The 18,222-nt window shown below is 47.3% G+C and overlaps 1 protein-coding gene across 2 annotated transcripts in view; it reads left to right on the top strand.

Annotated features, from left to right (window-relative positions):
• Window positions 1-215: 215 nt before the first annotated feature.
• The window catches only part of USP34 (ubiquitin specific peptidase 34), a 283,644-nt gene continuing 265,637 nt past the window's right edge, over window positions 216-18,222 (top strand). The window contains exon 1 of one of the 2 annotated variants that reach the window (XM_031008389.3): window positions 216-611. In XM_031008389.3, coding sequence (XP_030864249.2) covers window positions 569-611 — 43 coding nt within the window. In that variant the 5' untranslated portion in view covers window positions 216-568. Of the gene's footprint in view, window positions 612-8,779; window positions 8,877-18,222 lie in introns of those variants that run through there. The other variant, XM_063695856.1, reaches the window with a different exon arrangement.

Raw genomic sequence — 18,222 nt, forward strand, 5'->3', positions numbered from 1 at the left:
GAAGAGGAAAGGGAGGGCGGCGAGCCGGCCACGGCGGGGTGTGGAGCGTGCGGCGTGTGTGCGGAGGGAGAGGTGGGGGGCGGAGGAGAGGCGAGGAAGGGAGGGAGGCGGAGGAATGAGAGCGCGAGGTGCCTCTCGTCCGCTCCTAAGCCCGGGCGGAAAGAGCCGAGCGCAGCCCGAGCGCTCTGTTAAAATGGCGGCGGCGTCGGCGGTGGCCGCGGCGTCTGGTCGGTGAAGTGACTCTGCTGCTTCTCTCCCCACCCGCCCCCTCCCCCCCTCTCCCCTCCCCCCCGTCCTTCCCCCCCTTCCCCGCCGCCGGCGCCTCGGCGCCCCTCCGGCCTGCGCACCTCCCCTCGCTCCCCTCCTCTCCCCCTCCCGCTGCGGGGACCGCCGGCCCCCTCCCCCATTCTCTTGCTCCCCGCCCCGTCCCCGCCGCCGCCCGCCCGCCCTAGTCGCCTCCCCGCCCCGCCGGCCGGCCGGCCCCCTCCTCCGCCTCTCTCCCCTCCCCCCCGCCGGTCGGGATCAGTCTGTGATCCGAAGCGGGGGAGGGGGGGGCGGCGGCCGAACGATGTGCGAGAACTGCGCAGACCTGGTGGAGGTGTTAAATGAAAGTAAGTAGCCGCGGTAGCGGCCTGTCGGGGTGCACGGTTTGGGGTCCTCGCGCAGCTCTCTGGCCTCCCCGGGCTGCCGCGGCCTGCGGGAGGCGACGGCTGGGCCGGGCGGCGTGCGGGCCTAGCGCCCCGGGAAGGTGCGCGGTGGCGCGGCCGCCGCGGCGCCTCGGGCCCAGCCCGGCCGCGTTACCTGGGCGCCCGAGAGGCGGCCGCCGCGGAGCTCCGGCTCGGCCTGGCCCGGGCGCTCTGGGCTCTCGGAAAGTTTCCTCATTACAGGTGTCAATTAATGAAGGCAGTAATGAACCCCTCGCCGCCTTCGCCCCCTTCGCCTTGCCGGGAAGGTGCGGGGAGGTGGGGTCGGAGGACGAGGCTTTCCTCCGCAGTCCAAATCCTCCGGCCGCCCTCTTTGATTTCCAGCGTGCTGCCGAGGCCTCTTTACCTGCTAATTTTCATTAAACTCCCTGGGAGCAGGGTGGTGGTTTTTCCCTCCCTTGCGGGTTTGTGGGTGTCTTAAGCACTTCAGCCAGACCTTAAATAGCTGAAAACGAACTGTGATAGTGATGATTGGAACCTTCATACTTATTTTTAAAATAAATTTGTTAATGATGTTTCTTAGTGTAGCATTCACCGCTTTAATGGTACATTCTGTTAAGCAGAGCACTGTACTACACATACCATCCCGGGATAGTTATGGCCTATCTCTCCTGGAAGGAAAGGCCTTTTACCTGGTACTTTACTTTTTATTATTGAAGAGGGTACGTTGATCTTTTCTGGCCTTTTTATTTTATTCTCGACCCTTGCAAGATGGTATTTCAGCTTATAGAAGATATATTGCAAATAAATCAACTATTTCTGGGCGTAAAGGCCTAGTTGGCAGAGGTGAATTAGATGAAGGGATCAATTTACAAAAAGTTGGTTGTTGAAAAAATGCTCACTTATGAACAGTTTATGTGGGTTTTGGATTTGTATTCTGTTTGTGATATTTCCACAGACTTTCAGACTATCTAATTTTGTAATGCAATTCGCTAAAACAGTTGATTTATAAAATGTACCATGGTATTTGTGTTTGAATTTTACTTTGTGTTTGAATGTCACTTTAATGACCAAAGGCAATAATAAAAGTGGAAGGGTTCTAACTTAATTTCAACTCCGTATTTACTTCCTGGTAGGTGGAATAGGCTTTTGCACATATTCCAACTATAGGTTCCAGTATTTGTGTCACCCTAAATTATCCTAGAATTTTAAGATTATTTGTGTGTATTTTGAGATACTTTTATTTCTGGCGCAGGCGGTTTACGATATGATAAACTTAAATCCTCAATACTTACTGTATATCTCACATACAAGTCGTGTGATTATGATTGTTATGCTCAACTTGGAAAGTTAATCGTTTTGCAATGTAATATGAGGAACAAGTACTTAATTTTGTTGGTGATTTTAAATATCTTTTTTTTTTCTTGAGGCAGAGTTTTGCTCTTGTTGCCCAAGCTGGAGGGCAATGGCATGATCTCGGCTCACTGCAAACTCTGCCTCCCAGGTTCAAGCGATTCTCCTGCCTCAGCCTCCCGAGTAGCTGGGAATGTAGGTTCCCCCCACCATGCCCGGCTGATTTTTGTATTTTTGGTAGCGACGGGGTTTCACCATGTTGGTCAGGCTGGTCTTGAACTCCTGACCTTGTGATCCGCCTGCCTCGGCCTCCCAAAGTGCTGGGATTACAGGCGTGAGCCACTGCGCCTGGCTGATTTTAAAATATCTTAAACTTGGAAAATTTTAAACAAAACATCTAAAGAAAGTAGTTGGTTTATCTTTTGAAAAGAGGTGGCATCTTGATCATAATGAAAGGTCTTATTTAAGATTATCTGGGAAACCCCTAGAACTTTGGTTAGAAGCACTGAAAAATGCAATGCATTTATGGAGTGTTAGAAATGTGGAGAATTGAAATAGAATTTAGCTTTTATTACCTTTAAGCAAATACAGTTAGTTCAGCTTCTCAAAATCTGGTCATGTGCACCCTCTAAGAAATCTGTTCTAATGAACAAGTAAGGATTTTCTATTTGTGTGTAAGCCAGTGGACTCTAAAAACACTTAGTTTCTTAATATTGCCTTTGAGGCTCAATTTAAAAGTTTAACTCTAAAACAATAATCTCACAGTGATGCTTCCTTTTTAAAAAAATTTACGGCCAGGCGCAGTGGCTCACACCTGTAATCCAAACACTTTGCGCGGCCACGGTTGGCAGATCACCTGAGGTTGGGAGTTCAAGACCAGCCTGACTAACATGGAGAAACCCCGTCTCTACTCAAAATACAAAATTAGCTGGGCGTGGTGGCACATGCCTGTAATCCCAGCTACTGGGGAGGCTGACCAGGAGAATTGCTTGAACCCGGAGGCAGAGGTTGCAGTGAGCCGAGATCGTGCCATTGCACTCCAGCCTGGGCAACAAGAGCGAAACTTTGTCTCAAAAAACATTTTTTTTACTTCAACAATTATATGTGTAGTTTATACCACACTATTAAAAGTTGTTTTTTTTTCTGTAGTTCTTTGCTTATCCGTGGCTATGATGGAGCATGATAATGAACATGAGTGGTTGGAGCTTGATAAAACTTGTTGAAGTAGATTATATGTGTTTCTTGTGATCTCATTTGCAGTAATTACCTATAAAGTCTGCCCTTTTCCCGCCTGTACCTTGTACAAAGATGAGCATCAGTTCAACGTTGATTTAGAAATTCAGAGTTGGCCGGGCAACTCTGAATACAGCTCACGCCTGTATTCCCAACACTTTGGGAGGCCGAAGTGGGCGGATCACAAGGTCAGGAGCTCGAGACCAGCCTGGCCAATATGGTGAAACCCCATCTCTACTAAAAATTCACAAATTAGCCGGGTGTGGTGGTGTAGGCATCTGTAGTCCCAGCTACTTGGGAGGCTGAGGCAGGAGAATTGCTTGAACCCTGGTAGGCGAAGGTTGCAGTGAGCCGAGATCATGCCACTGCACTCCAGCCTAGGCCACAGAACAAGACTCCATCTCAAAAAAAAAAAAAAAAATCAAAGTTACAGTCCTCCCAAAATGTGCTCAGAATTCATCTTTAAATACGACACCCTGTAACAGTTTAGCCAGCTGAGAGAAGCAATAAAATTGTGCATATTTTTGGGTGGTGTGTTTCCAGGTCATGCTGAAAAATACGTAATTAGTATTAAAGCAACCTCACAAAACAATCAGACGTGGTGGTGCGCCCCTGTAATCCCGCCTCGGCAGGAGGCTGAGGCAGGAGGATTGTTTGAGGCCGGGAGTTCGAGACCAGCGTGGACAACATAGTAAGACTGCTTTTTTTATTATTATGATTTTTTTATTTTTTATTTGGAGACGGAATCTTGCTGTGTCACCCAGGCTGGAGTGCAGTGGCATGGTTTCGGCTCACTACAACCTCTGTCTCCCTGGGTTTAGCAATTCTCCTGCCTCAGCCTCCCAAGTGGCTGGGATTACAGGCACACGTCACCATGCCCGGCTAATTTTTGTATTTTTAGTAGAAATGGGGTTTCACCATATTGGCCAGGCTGGTCTGAACTCCTTACCGTGTGATCTACCTGCTTCGGTCTCCCAAAATGTTAGGATTACAGGCGTGAGCCACCGTGCCTGGCCAAGACCACTGTCTTTAAAAAACAAACCAAAAGCACTGTTTCTTGTGAAATTAACAAACACTGATCACACTTAGAGAAGGCTACCTGGGCAAACAAGAGTGTAATAATTTTTTTTTTTTTTTTTTTTTTTTGACACGGAGTCTAACTCTCACCCAGGCTGGAATGCAGTGTCGGCTAACTGCAACCTCCACCTCCCAGATTCAAGTGATTCTTCTGCCTCAGCCTCCTGAGTAACTGAGACTACAGGCACCCGCCTCCTTGCCCGGCTAATTTTTGTATTTTTAGTAGAGGTGGGATTTTGCCATGTTGGCCAGGCTTGTCTCAAACTCCTGACCTCAGGGGATCTGCCTGCCTGTACCTCCCAAAGTGCTGCAATTACAGGAGTGAGCCAGCGTGCCTGGCCTAAAAATTTTGTTTAAAAAATTTTTAGTTGATAAATAATAATTTTACATATTCATGGGGTACATAGTGATGTTTCAATACATAAAACGTATAGTGATCAGTTGAAGTTAATTAGTATATCCATCTCAAACATTTAGCATTTGCTTTGGGAACATTCAGTATCCTCCTAGCTATTTGAAACTGTATCATATATTATTGTTTTTTTGAGATAGGGTTTCTTTCCCATTGCCCAGACTGGAGTGCAGTGGTATGCTCTTGGGTCACTACAGCCTCCGCTTCCTGGGCTTAAGCAGTCCTCCTGCCACATCCTCCCAAGTAGCTGGGACTACAGGCATGTGCCACCAAGCCCGGCTAATTTTTGTATTTTTAGTAGAGATGGGGTTTCACCATGTTGGCCAGGCTGGTCTTGAACTCTTGAACTCAAGTGATCTGCCCGCCTTGGCCTCCCAAAGTGCTGGGATTATAGGCATGAGCCACCATGCCCGGCTTGTATCATATATTATTGTTAACTGTAGTCATTCTGTAGTAGTATAGAACACTAGAACTTATTCCTCCTATCTCACTGTAATTTTATATTCTTTAACAAATCTCTCCCTCTCTCTCCCCTCCCTCTACCATTCCCAGCAAATTTTGTGTTTTTGTTTATTTTATTTTATTTTTTTTGAGACAGAGTCTTAACTCTGTCACCCAGGCTGGAGTGCAGTGGCGCCATCTCTGCTCACTGCAAGCTCCGCCTCCCGGGTTCACGCCATTCTCCTGAGTCAGCTTCCCGAGGAGCTGGAACTACAGGCGCCCGCTACCACGCCCGGCTAATTTTTTGTGTATTTAGTAGAGATGGGGTTTCACCATGTTGGCCAGGATGGTCTCGATCTCTTGACCTCGTGATCCACCCGCCTCGGCCTCCCAAAGTGCTGGGATTACAGGCGTGAGCCACCGTGCCTAGCCGTGTTTTTGTTAATTAATAGAGACAGGGCCTTGCATTGTTGCCTAGGCTGGTCTCAAACTACTGGTCTCAAGCCATTCTCCTGCCTCAGCCTCCCCAAGTACTGGAATTGCAGGCATGAGCTACCATGCCTGGCCAGTTAATTGTGTTTTAAATGAAAGGGTAGACACAGTGTGGGTAGTATAGCTTTGTATTAGATGTGCACAGACTTTTTGATAAGAGTAAGGACTTCATGTGGAATGTTTAAAGTTTGGCAGAATGCAGTATCGTTAAAAGTAACAGATTATGAACAGTTCCTTTTGTCATCAGTTTTTGGTGAGAGTATTAATATTATTAGTTATACCTCTAGTCCTGAGAATCTGAAGCTGTAAACTTTCACTGTGGAAACATGCAGAGGCATACAGACACAGAATTGTGCTTACAGGTTGAGGACCCGTTGAAGTTTGTTCCTGGAACCAGACTAAGGATCCTGTCATAGGTACCCTTGCCCCACCACACCCACCCTTTTTAAATATAATCTTGACACATATCATAAAAGTTGAAACTACATTTCAAAATCATATTTGGCTTTAGTGTTAGAATAACCAATCCCAACAATACTAAAATACTGGACTTGCCATTTTCTTTTAATGCTTCATTTTTAAAACATTTAAAAAGCTTGGATGTATTGAGTAAATTTTGCTGTTATCATTTTGTGGGATTACATTCTGTTTAGGATAAATTTTAAATTTCTGTTCCTCTGCTTGTTCTGTTGAGTTTGTATGATAACTGCTTTTGTAGTTACTTTTGTGAACCAGTTTACAAAGGCCAAAGCATTTCTAGATCTTGGTGAGGAGTTGGAGGCTTAAAGTTACATGCTTTAGGCCATCACCATAGCAAACTCATTAGTAAACTGAGGTTATTTACCTCGTAAGGTAAATTTCTCTGAAAGCAGAGTGAAAATTACATAGTACATCTTTTTGTTTTGTTTTGTTTTGTTTTGAGACGGAGTCTCGCTCTTTCGCCCAGGCTGGGGTGCGGTGGTACGATCTTGGGCTCACTGCAACCTCCGCCTCCTGGGACTACAGGCGTGAGCCACCGCGCCTGGTGTACGTCATTGTTTTAAACCACTTATGTGTTGTAGATTTTACTCTGTGTATTCGTTTAGTGGGTTATAGTTTACCAAGGTGTCCAAAATGGATAATTCATGTGAGATAGGCAAGAGCAAGTATTGTATCCCAATACCATTTGGTGAAAAAGTTGAACTTCAGAAAGGATAAGTAGTTTGCCAAGATCACCTGTCAACCTGCATAGTCAAATTTGAGATGGAACTCAGCTACTCCAATATCTGTATTTGCAGAATAATTCTGTTGTGTTTATTTTGTTGGTGGTGGTGTTTTTGAGACGGAGTCTCGCTCTGTTGCCAAGGCTGCAGTGCAATGGCACGATCTCAGCTCACTGCAACTTCTGCCTCCTTGGTTCAAGTGATTCTCCTGCCGCCTCCTCCCGAGTAGCTGGAATTAGAGGCGCCTGCCACCACACCCAGCTAATGTTTGTATTTTTAGTAGAGACTAATTTTCCCCAGTTTGGCCACGCTGGTCTCGAACTCGTGACGTCAGGTGATCCACCTGCCTCGGCCTTTCAGTGTGTTTTATTTTTAAAGCAGATTACTTTATTGAATAGTTTGTGTTGGGTACTTAAGTACTTTACATGCTTTGCATGCTGCTGATTTAATCAGTTATTTGAGGGAGGTACTCTGTCATCCTTTTCAGATGAGGGAACTAAGGTTTAGAGAATTTATGTGACTTGCTTAGGGTCACATGTGACTGGTGGAACCACAGGATTTAATCCCAGATTAGGCTAAGAGTTTTTTTTTTTTTTTTTTTGAAAAGGAATTTTGTTCCTGTTGCCCAGGCTGGTGTGCAATGGCATGATCTCGGCTCACTGCAACCTCCGCCTCCTGGGTTCAAGCTATTCTCCTGCCTCAGCCTCCTGAGTAGCTGGGATTACAGGCATGCACCACCATGCCTGGCTAATTTTTGTAATTTTAGTCGATGTGGGGTTTCACCATGTTGGCCAGGATGGTCTTGAATTCCTGACCCCAGGTAATCCGCCTCCCTTGGCCTCCCAAAGTGTTGGGTTTAGGGGCGTGAGCCATCCTGCCTGGCCTAAAAGTTCTTACTAGTTAACATTGTATAAATTTTATGATGATCTATCTGAATCACCACTGTTCAGCTGGCAAAGTAAAAATTACTGACCGTGTTTTATGTATCTTCAAAAATTCAGACAAATTTCTGTGATAATTGTAGTAGGAATTCAAAAGTGGTAATAAGTATAGCTGAATAAGAATCTTTTTCATTGAACAAAATTTCAAATTTTTTGATTTTTGATTATTTTTTAAGAGACAGTGTATCACCCATGCTGGGGTGCAGTGGCCCAATTATAGCTCACTGCAGCCTCAAGCTCCTGGGCTCAAGTGATGCTCCTGCCTTGGCCTCCCAAAGTGTTGGGGTATGCTGTACCCGGCTGAGAATCTTTCTTAATACTGTTATTCTGCAGTGAACCATTTAATAAAACTACATGTTTCCAGGGCTTTTTAGATACTATGAGTATATAGGTACTAAATCAATTAGTAACATAACTTTTTCAGTAGACATTTAATCTAAAGTTGGAATTTTTTTCCCCCCTTTGGAGATGGAGTCTTATTCTGTCATCCAGGCTGGAGTGCAATGAAGTGATTCTTGCTTACTATAACCTTGACCTCCTGGGCTCAAGCGATTTTCCTGTCTCACCCTCCTGAGTAGCAGGGACTATAGGTGTATACCAGCACACCTGGCTGCCTTTTTTTTTTTTTTTTTTTTTTTGGGAAACAGTTTCCCTCTGTCTCCCAGGCTGGAGTGCACTGGTACAGTCTCGGCTCACTGCACCCTCTGCCTTGGGGGGCTCAAGCAGTTCTTGTGCCTCACCCTCCCGAGTAGCTGGGATTATAGGCATGTGCCATCATGCCGGGCTGATTTTTGTATATTTAGTAGAGATGGTGTTTCGCCATGTTGGTCAGGCTGGTCACAAACTCCTGGCCTCAAGTGATCCGCTTGCCTCAGCCTCCCAGAGTGCTGGGATTACAGGGTGTGAGCTACTTTGTCCGGTTCTCCTGAATTGATTTTTTTTTTTTTTTTTTTTTGGAGACGGAGTCTTACTCTGTGGCCCAGGCTGGAGTGCAGTGGCATGATCTTGGCTCACTTCAACATCCTCTTCCTGGGTTCAAGCAATTCTCCTGCCTCAGCTTCCCGAGTAGCTGGGATTACAGGTGCGTACCACCATGCCCAGCTAATATTTGTGTTTTTTGTAGGAATGGGGCTTCACTGTGTTGGCCAGGCTGTTCTCAAACTCCTAGCCTCAAGTGATTCACCCACCTCGGCCTCCCAAACTGCTGGGATTACAGGCATGAGCCACCACGCCTGGCTGATTTTTTTTTTTTTTTTTTTTTTTCCCTGAGATGGAGTCTTGTTCTGTTGCCCCAGGCTGGAGTGCGATGGCCTGATCTTGGCTCACTGCAACCTCCGCCTCCCGGGTTCAAGCGATTTTCCTGCCTCAACCTCCCGGGTAGCTGGGATTACAGGCACCTGCCACCATGCCTGACTAATTTTTGTTACGTTTAGTAGAGATGAGGTTTCACCATGTTGGCCAGGCTGGTCTTGAACTCCTGACCTCATGATCTGCCCACCTCGGCCCCCTAAAATGCTGTGACTACAGGTGTGAGCCACCGCGTCTGGCTGAAAATATGTTTTTGTATAAGATTGCATTTTATATAAAATTTAATGTATCTGTTTCCAGTTATCCCATATTATGAATAATGCCGCAAACGTACATCTTTCTACTTAAATCTTTTATCTACATCCCTGGTTCTTTTAGATTTCTAGACGTGAGTTTACTGTGTCAAAAAATATAAACATTTTTCATTATTTTCATACTGTTTGCTTGCCAGAAAGGATATATTGATCTTTTAGTCTTAGTCGTGCCTGTGTAAGGGCACTTTCACCTGTCTTGAATATTATCCTTTAGAAAGTGTTATTTTAGCAGGGCATGGTGATTTGCGCCTGTAGTATTCCCAGCTACTCAGGAGGCTGAGGTGGGAGGATCACTTAAGCCCTGGAATTCAAGGCTAGCCTGGGCAACATAGCAAGACTTTATCTCTTAAAATAAAAGTTATTTTGGCAGAAAATGTATTAAGCAATTACTAGTACATTTAACCATTCATATTTTTGTTATTTAATGAATTGTATGTGTTTTTTTTTCTGTGTTTCAGATTTCAGTGTTTTGGGTTTTTTTTTTTTATTTTTTTGAGACGGAATTTCGCTCTTGTTCCCTAGGGTGGAGTGCAATGGTGCCATCTCGGCTCACTGCAACCTCTGCGTCCCAGGTTCAAGCGATTGTCCTGCCTCAGACTCCGGAGTAGCTGGGATTACAGGGGCCTGCCACCATGCCTGGCTAATTCTTTTGCATTTTTAGTAGAGACAGGGTTTCATCCTGTTGGCCAGGCTGGTCTTGAACTCCTGAGCTCAAGTCATCCACCTGCCTCAGCCTCCCAAAATGCTGAGATTACAGTTGTGAGCCACCCTGCCCGGCCCCTCTACCTTCTTTCAAAATTCAAAGCTCGCTTTTTTTCTAACTTGTAAGTTTTATTAATAAGAATGAAATAACAACAACAACAAAAAGCTCACCTTTACCTGTTTTTTTTTCTTTTTTTTTTTTTTTTTGAGATGGAGTCTCGCCCTGTTGCCAGGGTGGAGTGCAGTGGCGTGATCTTGGCTCCCTGGACCTCCACTTCCCAGGTTCAAGTGATTCTCCTGCCTCAGCCTCCTGAGTACCTGGGACTACAGGCGTGCGTCACCATGCCCAGCTAATTTTTATGTTTTTAGTAGAGACAGGGTTTCATCCTGTTGGCCAGGCTGGTCTTGAACTCCTGAGCTCAAGTCATCCACCTGCCTCAGCCTCCCACAATGCTGAGATTACAGTTGTGAGCCACCCTGCCCGGCCCCTCTAACTTCTTTCAAAATTCAAAGCTCGCTTTTTTTCTAACTTGTAAGTTTTATTAATAAGAATGAAATAACAACAACAACAAAAAGCTCACCTTTACCTGTTTTTTTTTCTTTTTTTTTTTTTTTTGAGATGGAGTCTCGCCCTGTTGCCAGGGTGGAGTGCAGTGGCGCGATCTTGGCTCCCTGGACCTCCACTTCCCAGGTTCAAGTGATTCTCCTGCCTCAGCCTCCTGAGTACCTGGGACTACAGGCGTGCGTCACCATGCCCAGCTAATTTTTATGTTTTTAGTAGAGACGGAGTTTCTCCATGTTGGCCAGGATGGTCTCGATCTCCTGACCTCGTGATCCACCCGCCTCGGCCTCCCAAAGTACTGGGATTACAGGCATGAGCTGCCACGCCTGGCCTTCTACCTGTTTTATAAATCGAAATTCTATGTAAGGTTTCTTTTGAGGAGAAAAGGGTATACCGTATTCCCCCCTTATCCAAGTGGAATGTGTTCTGAGACTTCCAGTGGACACCTCAAACCACAGATAGTGCTGTACCCTATATACTGTTTTTTTTCCTCATTATTTTAAGAACTTTCACCTTTTCACTTCAAATAAGCTTTTGTTTGGCATATCTGAATTACTAGTATCGCTGCTCTTGCACTTTGGGGCCATTATTGGGTAAAGTAAGGGTTACTTGAATACAAGCATTGTGTATCTGATAACCAGGACAGCTACTTAGTGACTTAATGGGTAGGTTGCATGTACAGCCTGGATATGCTGGACAAAAGGATGATTCACATCCTAGATGGGACGGCACAAGATTTCATCATGCCACCCGGAATGGCAATTTAAAACTTATGAATTGTTTATTTCTGGAATTTTCCATTTAATATTTTTGGACCATGGTGACTGTGGGTAACTATGGAAAGCAAAACCAAAGATAGTAGGGAGACTATTGTAGTTTCTTAATAAGCTTGAAAACTAAGTAATATGTGGGTGCTCAAAAAAAGCCAACATAAAACTGTTTTCAAGTATCTTTTTTCTGAGATGGAGTCTTGCTCTGTTGCTCAGGCTGGAGTGCAGTGGTGCGATCTCGGCTCACTGCAAGTTCTGCCTCCTGGGTTGACGCCATTCTCCTGCCTCAGCCACCCGAGTGGCTGGGATTACAGGCGTCCGCCACCATGTCCAGCTAATTTTTTTGTATTTTTAGTAGAGATGGGGTTTTACCGTGTTAATCAGGATGGTCTTGATCTCCTGACCTCAGGTGATCTGCCCGCCTTGGCCTCCCAAAGTGCTACGATTACAGGTGTGAGCCACCATGCCTGGCCTTTTTTTTTTTTTTTTTTTTTTGGCTCTGTCGCCCAGGCTGGAGTGCAGTGGCTTAATATCAGCTCACTGCAGCCTTTGCCTCCTGGGTTCAAGCGATTCTCCTGCCTCAGCCTCCTGAGTAGCTGGGATTACAGGTGCCTGCCACCACGCTCGGCTAATTCTTTTGTATTTTTAGTAGAGAACGGGGTTTCACCGTGTTGGCCAGGCTGGTTTCGAACTCTTGACCTGAAGTGATCCGCCCGTCTTGGCCTCCCAAACTGCTAGGATTATGGGTGTGAGCCACCGTGCCTGGCCTGTTTTCAAGTATCTTAATTGTGCCCAAATTTTAGGAGGTGGTGTCATGCTTATGAAGTTGGAATATTATGATGAATTATATTTAACACAGTGATGATAATACACTTCTGTAGCTATTTGAACACAAATTTTTTTTATTTTTTAATTTTTTTAATTTTTTTATTTTTTATTGATCATTCTTGGGTGTTTCTCGCAGAGGGGGATTTGGCAGGGTCACAGGACAATAGTGGAGGGAAGGTCAGCGGATAAACAAGTGAACAAAGTTCTCTGGTTTTCCTAGGCAGAGGACCGTGCGGCCTTCCGCAGTGTTTGTGTCCCTGGGTACTTGAGATTAGGGAGTGGTGATGACTCTTAACGAGCATGCGGCCTTCAAGCATCTGTTTAACAAAGCACATCTTGCACCGCCCTTAATCCATTCAACCCTGAGTGGATACAGCACATGTTTCAGAGAGCACAGGGTTGGGGGTAAGGTCACAGATCAACAGGATCCCAAGGCAGAAGAACTTTTCTTAGTACAGAACAAAATGAAAAGTCTCCCATGTCTACCTCTTTCTACACAGACACGGCAACCATCCTATTTCTCAATCTTTTCCCCACCTTTCCCCCCTTTCTATTCCACAAAACCGCCATTGTCATCATGGCCCGTTCTCAATGAACTGTTGGGTACACCTCCCAGACGGGGTGGTGGCCGGGCAGAGGGGCTCCTCACTTCCCAGTAGGGGCGGCCGGGCAGAGGCGCCCCTCACCTCCCGGACGGGGCAGCTGGCCAGGCGGGGGGCTGACCCCCCCACCTCCCTCCCGGACGGGGTGGCTGGCCGGGCTGGGGGGCTGACCCCCCCCACCTCCCTCCCAGACGGGGCGGCTGGCCGGGCAGAGGGGCTCCTCACTTCCCAGTAGGGGCGGCCGGGCAGAGGCGCCCCTCACTTCCCCGACGGGTCGGCTGGCTGGGCGGGGGGCTGACCCCCCCACCTCCCTCCCGGACGGGGCGGCTGGCGGGGCGGGGGGGCTGACCCCCCCCCACCTCCCTCCTGGACGGGGCGGCTGGCCGGGCCGGGGGCTGACCGCCCCACCTCCCTCCCGGATGGGGCGGCTGGCCGGGCGGGGAGCTGACCCCCCCACCTCCCTCCCGGACGGGGCGGCTGGCCAGGCGCGGGGGGCTAACCCCCCCACCTCCCTCCCGGACGGGGCGGCTGGCCGGGTGGGGGGCTGATCCCCCCACCTCCCTCCCAGACGGAGCGGCTGGCCGGGCAGAGGGGCTCCTCACTTCCCAGTAGGGGCGGCCGGGCAGAGGCGCCCCTCACCTCCCGGACGGGGCGGCTGGCCGGGCGGGGGGCTGACCCCCCCACCTCCCTCCCGGACGGGGCGGCTGGCCGGGCGGTGGGCTGACCCCCCCACCTCCCTCCCGGACGAGGTGGCTGTTGGACGGAGACGCTCCTCACTTCCCAGACGGGGTGGCTGCTGGGCGGAGGGGCTCCTCACTTCTCAGACGGGGCGGCTGCCGGGTGGAGGGGCTCCTCACTTCTCAGACGGGGCGGTTGCCAGGCAGAGGGTCTCCTCACTTCTCAGACGGGGCGGCCGGGCAGAGACGCTCCTCACATCCCGGACGGGGCGGCAGGGCAGAGGTGCTCCCCACGTCTCAGACGATGGGCGGCCGGGCAGAGACGCTCCTCACTTCCAGGATGTGATGGCGGCCGGGAAGAGGCGCTCCTCACTTCCTAGATGGGATGGCGGCCGGGCAGAGACGCTCCTCACTTTCCAGACTGGGCAGCCAGGCAGAGGGGCTCCTCACATCCCAGACGATGGGCGGCCAGGCAGAGACGCTCCTCACTTCCCAGACGGGGTGGCGGCCAGGCAGAGGCTGCAATCTCGGCACTTTGGGAGGCCAAGGCAGGCGGCTGGGAGGTGGTTGTAGCTGGCCGAGATCACGCCACTGCACTCCAGCCTGGGCGCCATTGAGCACTGAGTTAACGAGACTCCGTCTGCAATCCCGGCACCTCGGGAGGCCGAGGCTTGCAGATCACTCCCGGTTAGGAGCTGGAGACCAGCCCGGCCGACACAGCAAAACCCCGTCTCCACCAAAAAAATACGAAAACCAGTCAGGCGTGGCGGCGCACGCCTGCAATCGCAGGCACTCGGCAGGCTGAGGCAGGAGAATCAGGCAGGGCTGAAATTTCTTATACAGTGTTTTCCTTGAAGGTACTTCCTTTGTAAGAGTCATGAGAAATAGAAAGATTTGTCTAAGGTCACACAGCAAAGAAGTAGCAGGGGTAGGACTAGACTTTAGTTGTGCTTATTTCTTCTCAGTGTACTTTTCACTAACCAAGCTTCTTTATTTTTATTTTTTAATTTTTAAGAGGACCCTGACTGTGGAAGTTGGGAAACTCATAAGAAACCATTAAAGGAACTGTGGAGAGATTTATTTGGGCTAAAGTGGATTAGGCAAGATTTGTTTTTATTTTTTCCTGAGATGGAGTCTTGATTTGTCACCCAGGCTGGATTGCAGTGGCACAGTCTCTGCTCACTGCAACTTCCACCTCCCGGGTTCAAGCAATTCTCCTGCCTCAGCCTCCCAAGTAGCTGGGATTATAGGCGCCCACCACTGTGCCCGGCTCATTTTTGTAAATTTAGTGGGAATGGGGTTTCACCATGTTGGCCAGGCTGGTCTCGAACTCCTGACCTCACCATCCACCCGCCTTGGCCTCCCAAAGTGCTAGGATTACAGGCATGAGCCACTGTGCCCCGCCAAGATTTTAAGGAAGATGGAAGATTCAGGTGGGCCCTGTTTGAAATAGTTGCTGGGAATGAGAGGAGTGAAATGGCCTACCTTGACTTGTGAAGGCTCTGCATGACTTAGCCTCTGCTAGCTTCATTCCCTTGTTCTCTTTGCCTTTTTTTTTTTTCCTTTTTGCCTTCTTTCATTAATGACACTGAGCCTTTATATATACCTTTTTTTTTTTTTTTTTTTGTGAGACAGAGTTTCACTCTTGTTGCCCGGGCTGGAGTGCAATGGTGCGATCTTGGCTCACTGCATCCTCTGCTTCCTGGGTTCAAATGATTCTCCTGCCTCAGCCTCCCGAGTAGCTGGGATTACAGGCACCCGCCACCACGCCCGGCTAATTTTTGTATTTTTAGTAGAGACAGGGTTTCACCATGTTGGCCAGGCTTCTCTTAAACTCCTGACCTCAGGTGATTTGCCTGCCTCTGCCTCCCAAAGTGCTGGAATTACAGGCGTGAACCACCGTGCCTGGCCTGTATGTACCTTCTTATGCTTTTAAGTTTTGACTGAAATGATTTTTTTCAGAGAGGTCTTTCCTGAACTCCAAGTCTGAAGTAGCTCTGGTTCTTTTTATTCATAGCATTTACCACAATTTAGAATTATGTATTTCTATGTTTACAACTGTAATTTTTTTATTCTGTGAGACTATCAGTTCTATGATTGCAACTGTTATTACTGTTTTACAGTGCCTGCATGTGGTAGGATCAGTGTTTATTTAAAATATCTGAAAAATCTTAAGATCACTGTGGGTTGATAATAGAAGGGAAAACAAGGGTAGGCTAGATGTGGTGTTTCCTGTTTTCTCGGATATATCAAGTACTGTCAGTCCTTGCTTTTGTGATGTCTTGCTTGCCACCCCCTTCATAAAATGGTACTTTTTGTTGTTGCTGCTGCTGTTTGTTTTTGGAGACAGGGTCTCACTCTGTCACTCAGGCTGGAGTACAGTGGTGTGATCCTAGCTCACTGCAGCCTTGACCTCCTGGGCTCAAAAGAGCCTCCCAAGTAGCTGGGACTACAGGTGCTCATGATGACACCCAACTTGCTTGCTTATTTATTTGGGAATGGGTTTCACTATATTTCCCAAGCTGCTCTTGAACTTCTGGCCTCAAGTGATTCTCCCGCCTCAGCCTCCCAAAGTGCTGGGATTACAGACGTGAGGCATCGCACACAGCACTTTACTAGTTCGTGATATTAGTACCTGTGGGTTAAATTTAAGGTTGAGAATTATTATTCTTTTTAAACTAGGTAGGATTCTGTCTCAAGGACCAGAAAAAACCGTTTCTTTGGCAGAAACAGAGTTTTTCTTTAAAAGCTATAAGTAGGCCGTCTAGGTGTATATTCAGGTGTGCTTTACTTTTAATCATTGGGTTTATAACATAATCAGGACTTTATTTCTCTGTGGCTTGCTGGGCTTCCTTGGTTTTGACCTCAGTTTGGCCCTTCCTATGGTAACAGAAATGGCTACTGCACCTTATTTATTTGACAGGTCTTGCTCTGTCGCCCAGTCTAGAGTGCAGTGGCACGATCACGGCTCACTGTAGTCTTGACCTCCCAGGCTCAAGAGATCCTCCCACCTCAGCCACCTGAGTAGCTGGAACTATAAGCCTGTGCCATCACACCTGGCTAGTTTTTGTAATTTTTGTAGAGGCAGGGTTTCACCATGTTACCCACGCTGGTCTTGAACTCCTGGGCTCAAACCATCCTTCTGTTCCAGCCTCTTAAAGTGCTGGGGTTACAGGTGTGAGCAGTCACCACTGGTCTGTTTAGTTTTTTCAGACAGGGTCTTGCTCTGTTGCCCAGGCTGGAGTACAGTGGCTCAGTCATGGCTCACTGCAGCCTCAACCTCCCAGGCAGGCCAAGCTATCCTCCTGCCTCAGCTTCCATAGTAGCTGGGACTACATGCCTGTGCCACCACACCCAGCTAATTTTCGTTTTGGTGTTTTTTATTTTTACTCTGTTAATAAATTGAGATGAGGTCCCACTGTGTTGCCCAGGCTGGTCGTGAACTCCTGGGCTCGAACTATCCTCCTGCCTCAGCCTCCCAAAATGTTGGGATTATAGGCGTGAACCACAATGCCTGGCCATTTTTTTGTATTTTTAGTAGAGATGGGGTTTCACCATGTTTCCCAGGCTGGTCTCCAACTCCTGGGCTCAAGTGATCTCCCTACTTTGGCTTCCTAAAGTGCTGGGATTGCAAGTGTGAGCCACTGTGCCCAGCACTACTGCACCATTTTTATACCACATCTTCATACCACAGTGTTTGGACATCACGTATTTAAACTATGTGGAGAAAAAGAGTGAATCTTTTCTGGAACTTACTGTACAAGAACAAGAAGGCTGCTTTTCCCAAAACCTTCCTGACAAATGTCATTTCATATATTATTGACTCTGTTCCTGAAATAGAGTTCAAAGAGGATGGACTTTGATTGGTTTAAACTAATCAGGACCTATTCTTGAAGCTGATCTCACCCAAATCTCATAACTAAGAGTGTGCTTCTGGAAAAGAAATCTGGCACGTTGTTACCATGAAAGAGGTGAAATTGCTTCTGGGCAGGAAGCCCACGGATATCTAATACACTGAAAATGATTTCTTAATATTGTATTTACTGAGTTGTGTTTCACCTTAACTCTGTTTAAATATTTGTTTTTTTAAAAACATAAACACTTGTGTAAAGCATTCTGCTGTATGCTGGTAGGTATAGAAATACATTTAGCTGTGTATTTTCTCTTAAGGAAGGTTCCAGAGTACAGATGAGGCAGTAGGATGATACTTGAGTGAGTGATCTTTGGAACCTGGTAGACCTGAGTTCGAATCCTGCTCCTGTCATTTATTAAGTCTCCGACTTTGGCTAAGTTCCCTTACCTCTTAATGCCTTGTTTCTTATTTGGAAATGAGGATATTCTTAATACATATCTCATAGGGATTTTGTGAGGAGTGAATAAGATAATGCGTATCAACATTTAACACAGTGCTAGCATAAGAAATATGCGAAACAACAGCATGAAAAATAAAAATGGTAAATTTTGTGAAATAGCTATAGTTGAAGTGCAGTGGGAGGAGTTTAGTTTTGGGATGATGGGAGAAAACTTTGTGGACTTGATATAATTTAAGTTGCTCTAAGTGGTATATATGCATTTAAGTTTTTGAGATGGGGGTCTTGGTATGCTGCCTGGGCTGGTCTTGAACTTCCAGGCTCAAATGATCCTCCTGACTCAGATTCATGTTA

This window comes from Gorilla gorilla, chromosome 12 (genome assembly GCF_029281585.2).
Source record: "Gorilla gorilla gorilla isolate KB3781 chromosome 12, NHGRI_mGorGor1-v2.1_pri, whole genome shotgun sequence".
NCBI lineage: Eukaryota > Metazoa > Chordata > Mammalia > Primates > Hominidae > Gorilla > Gorilla gorilla.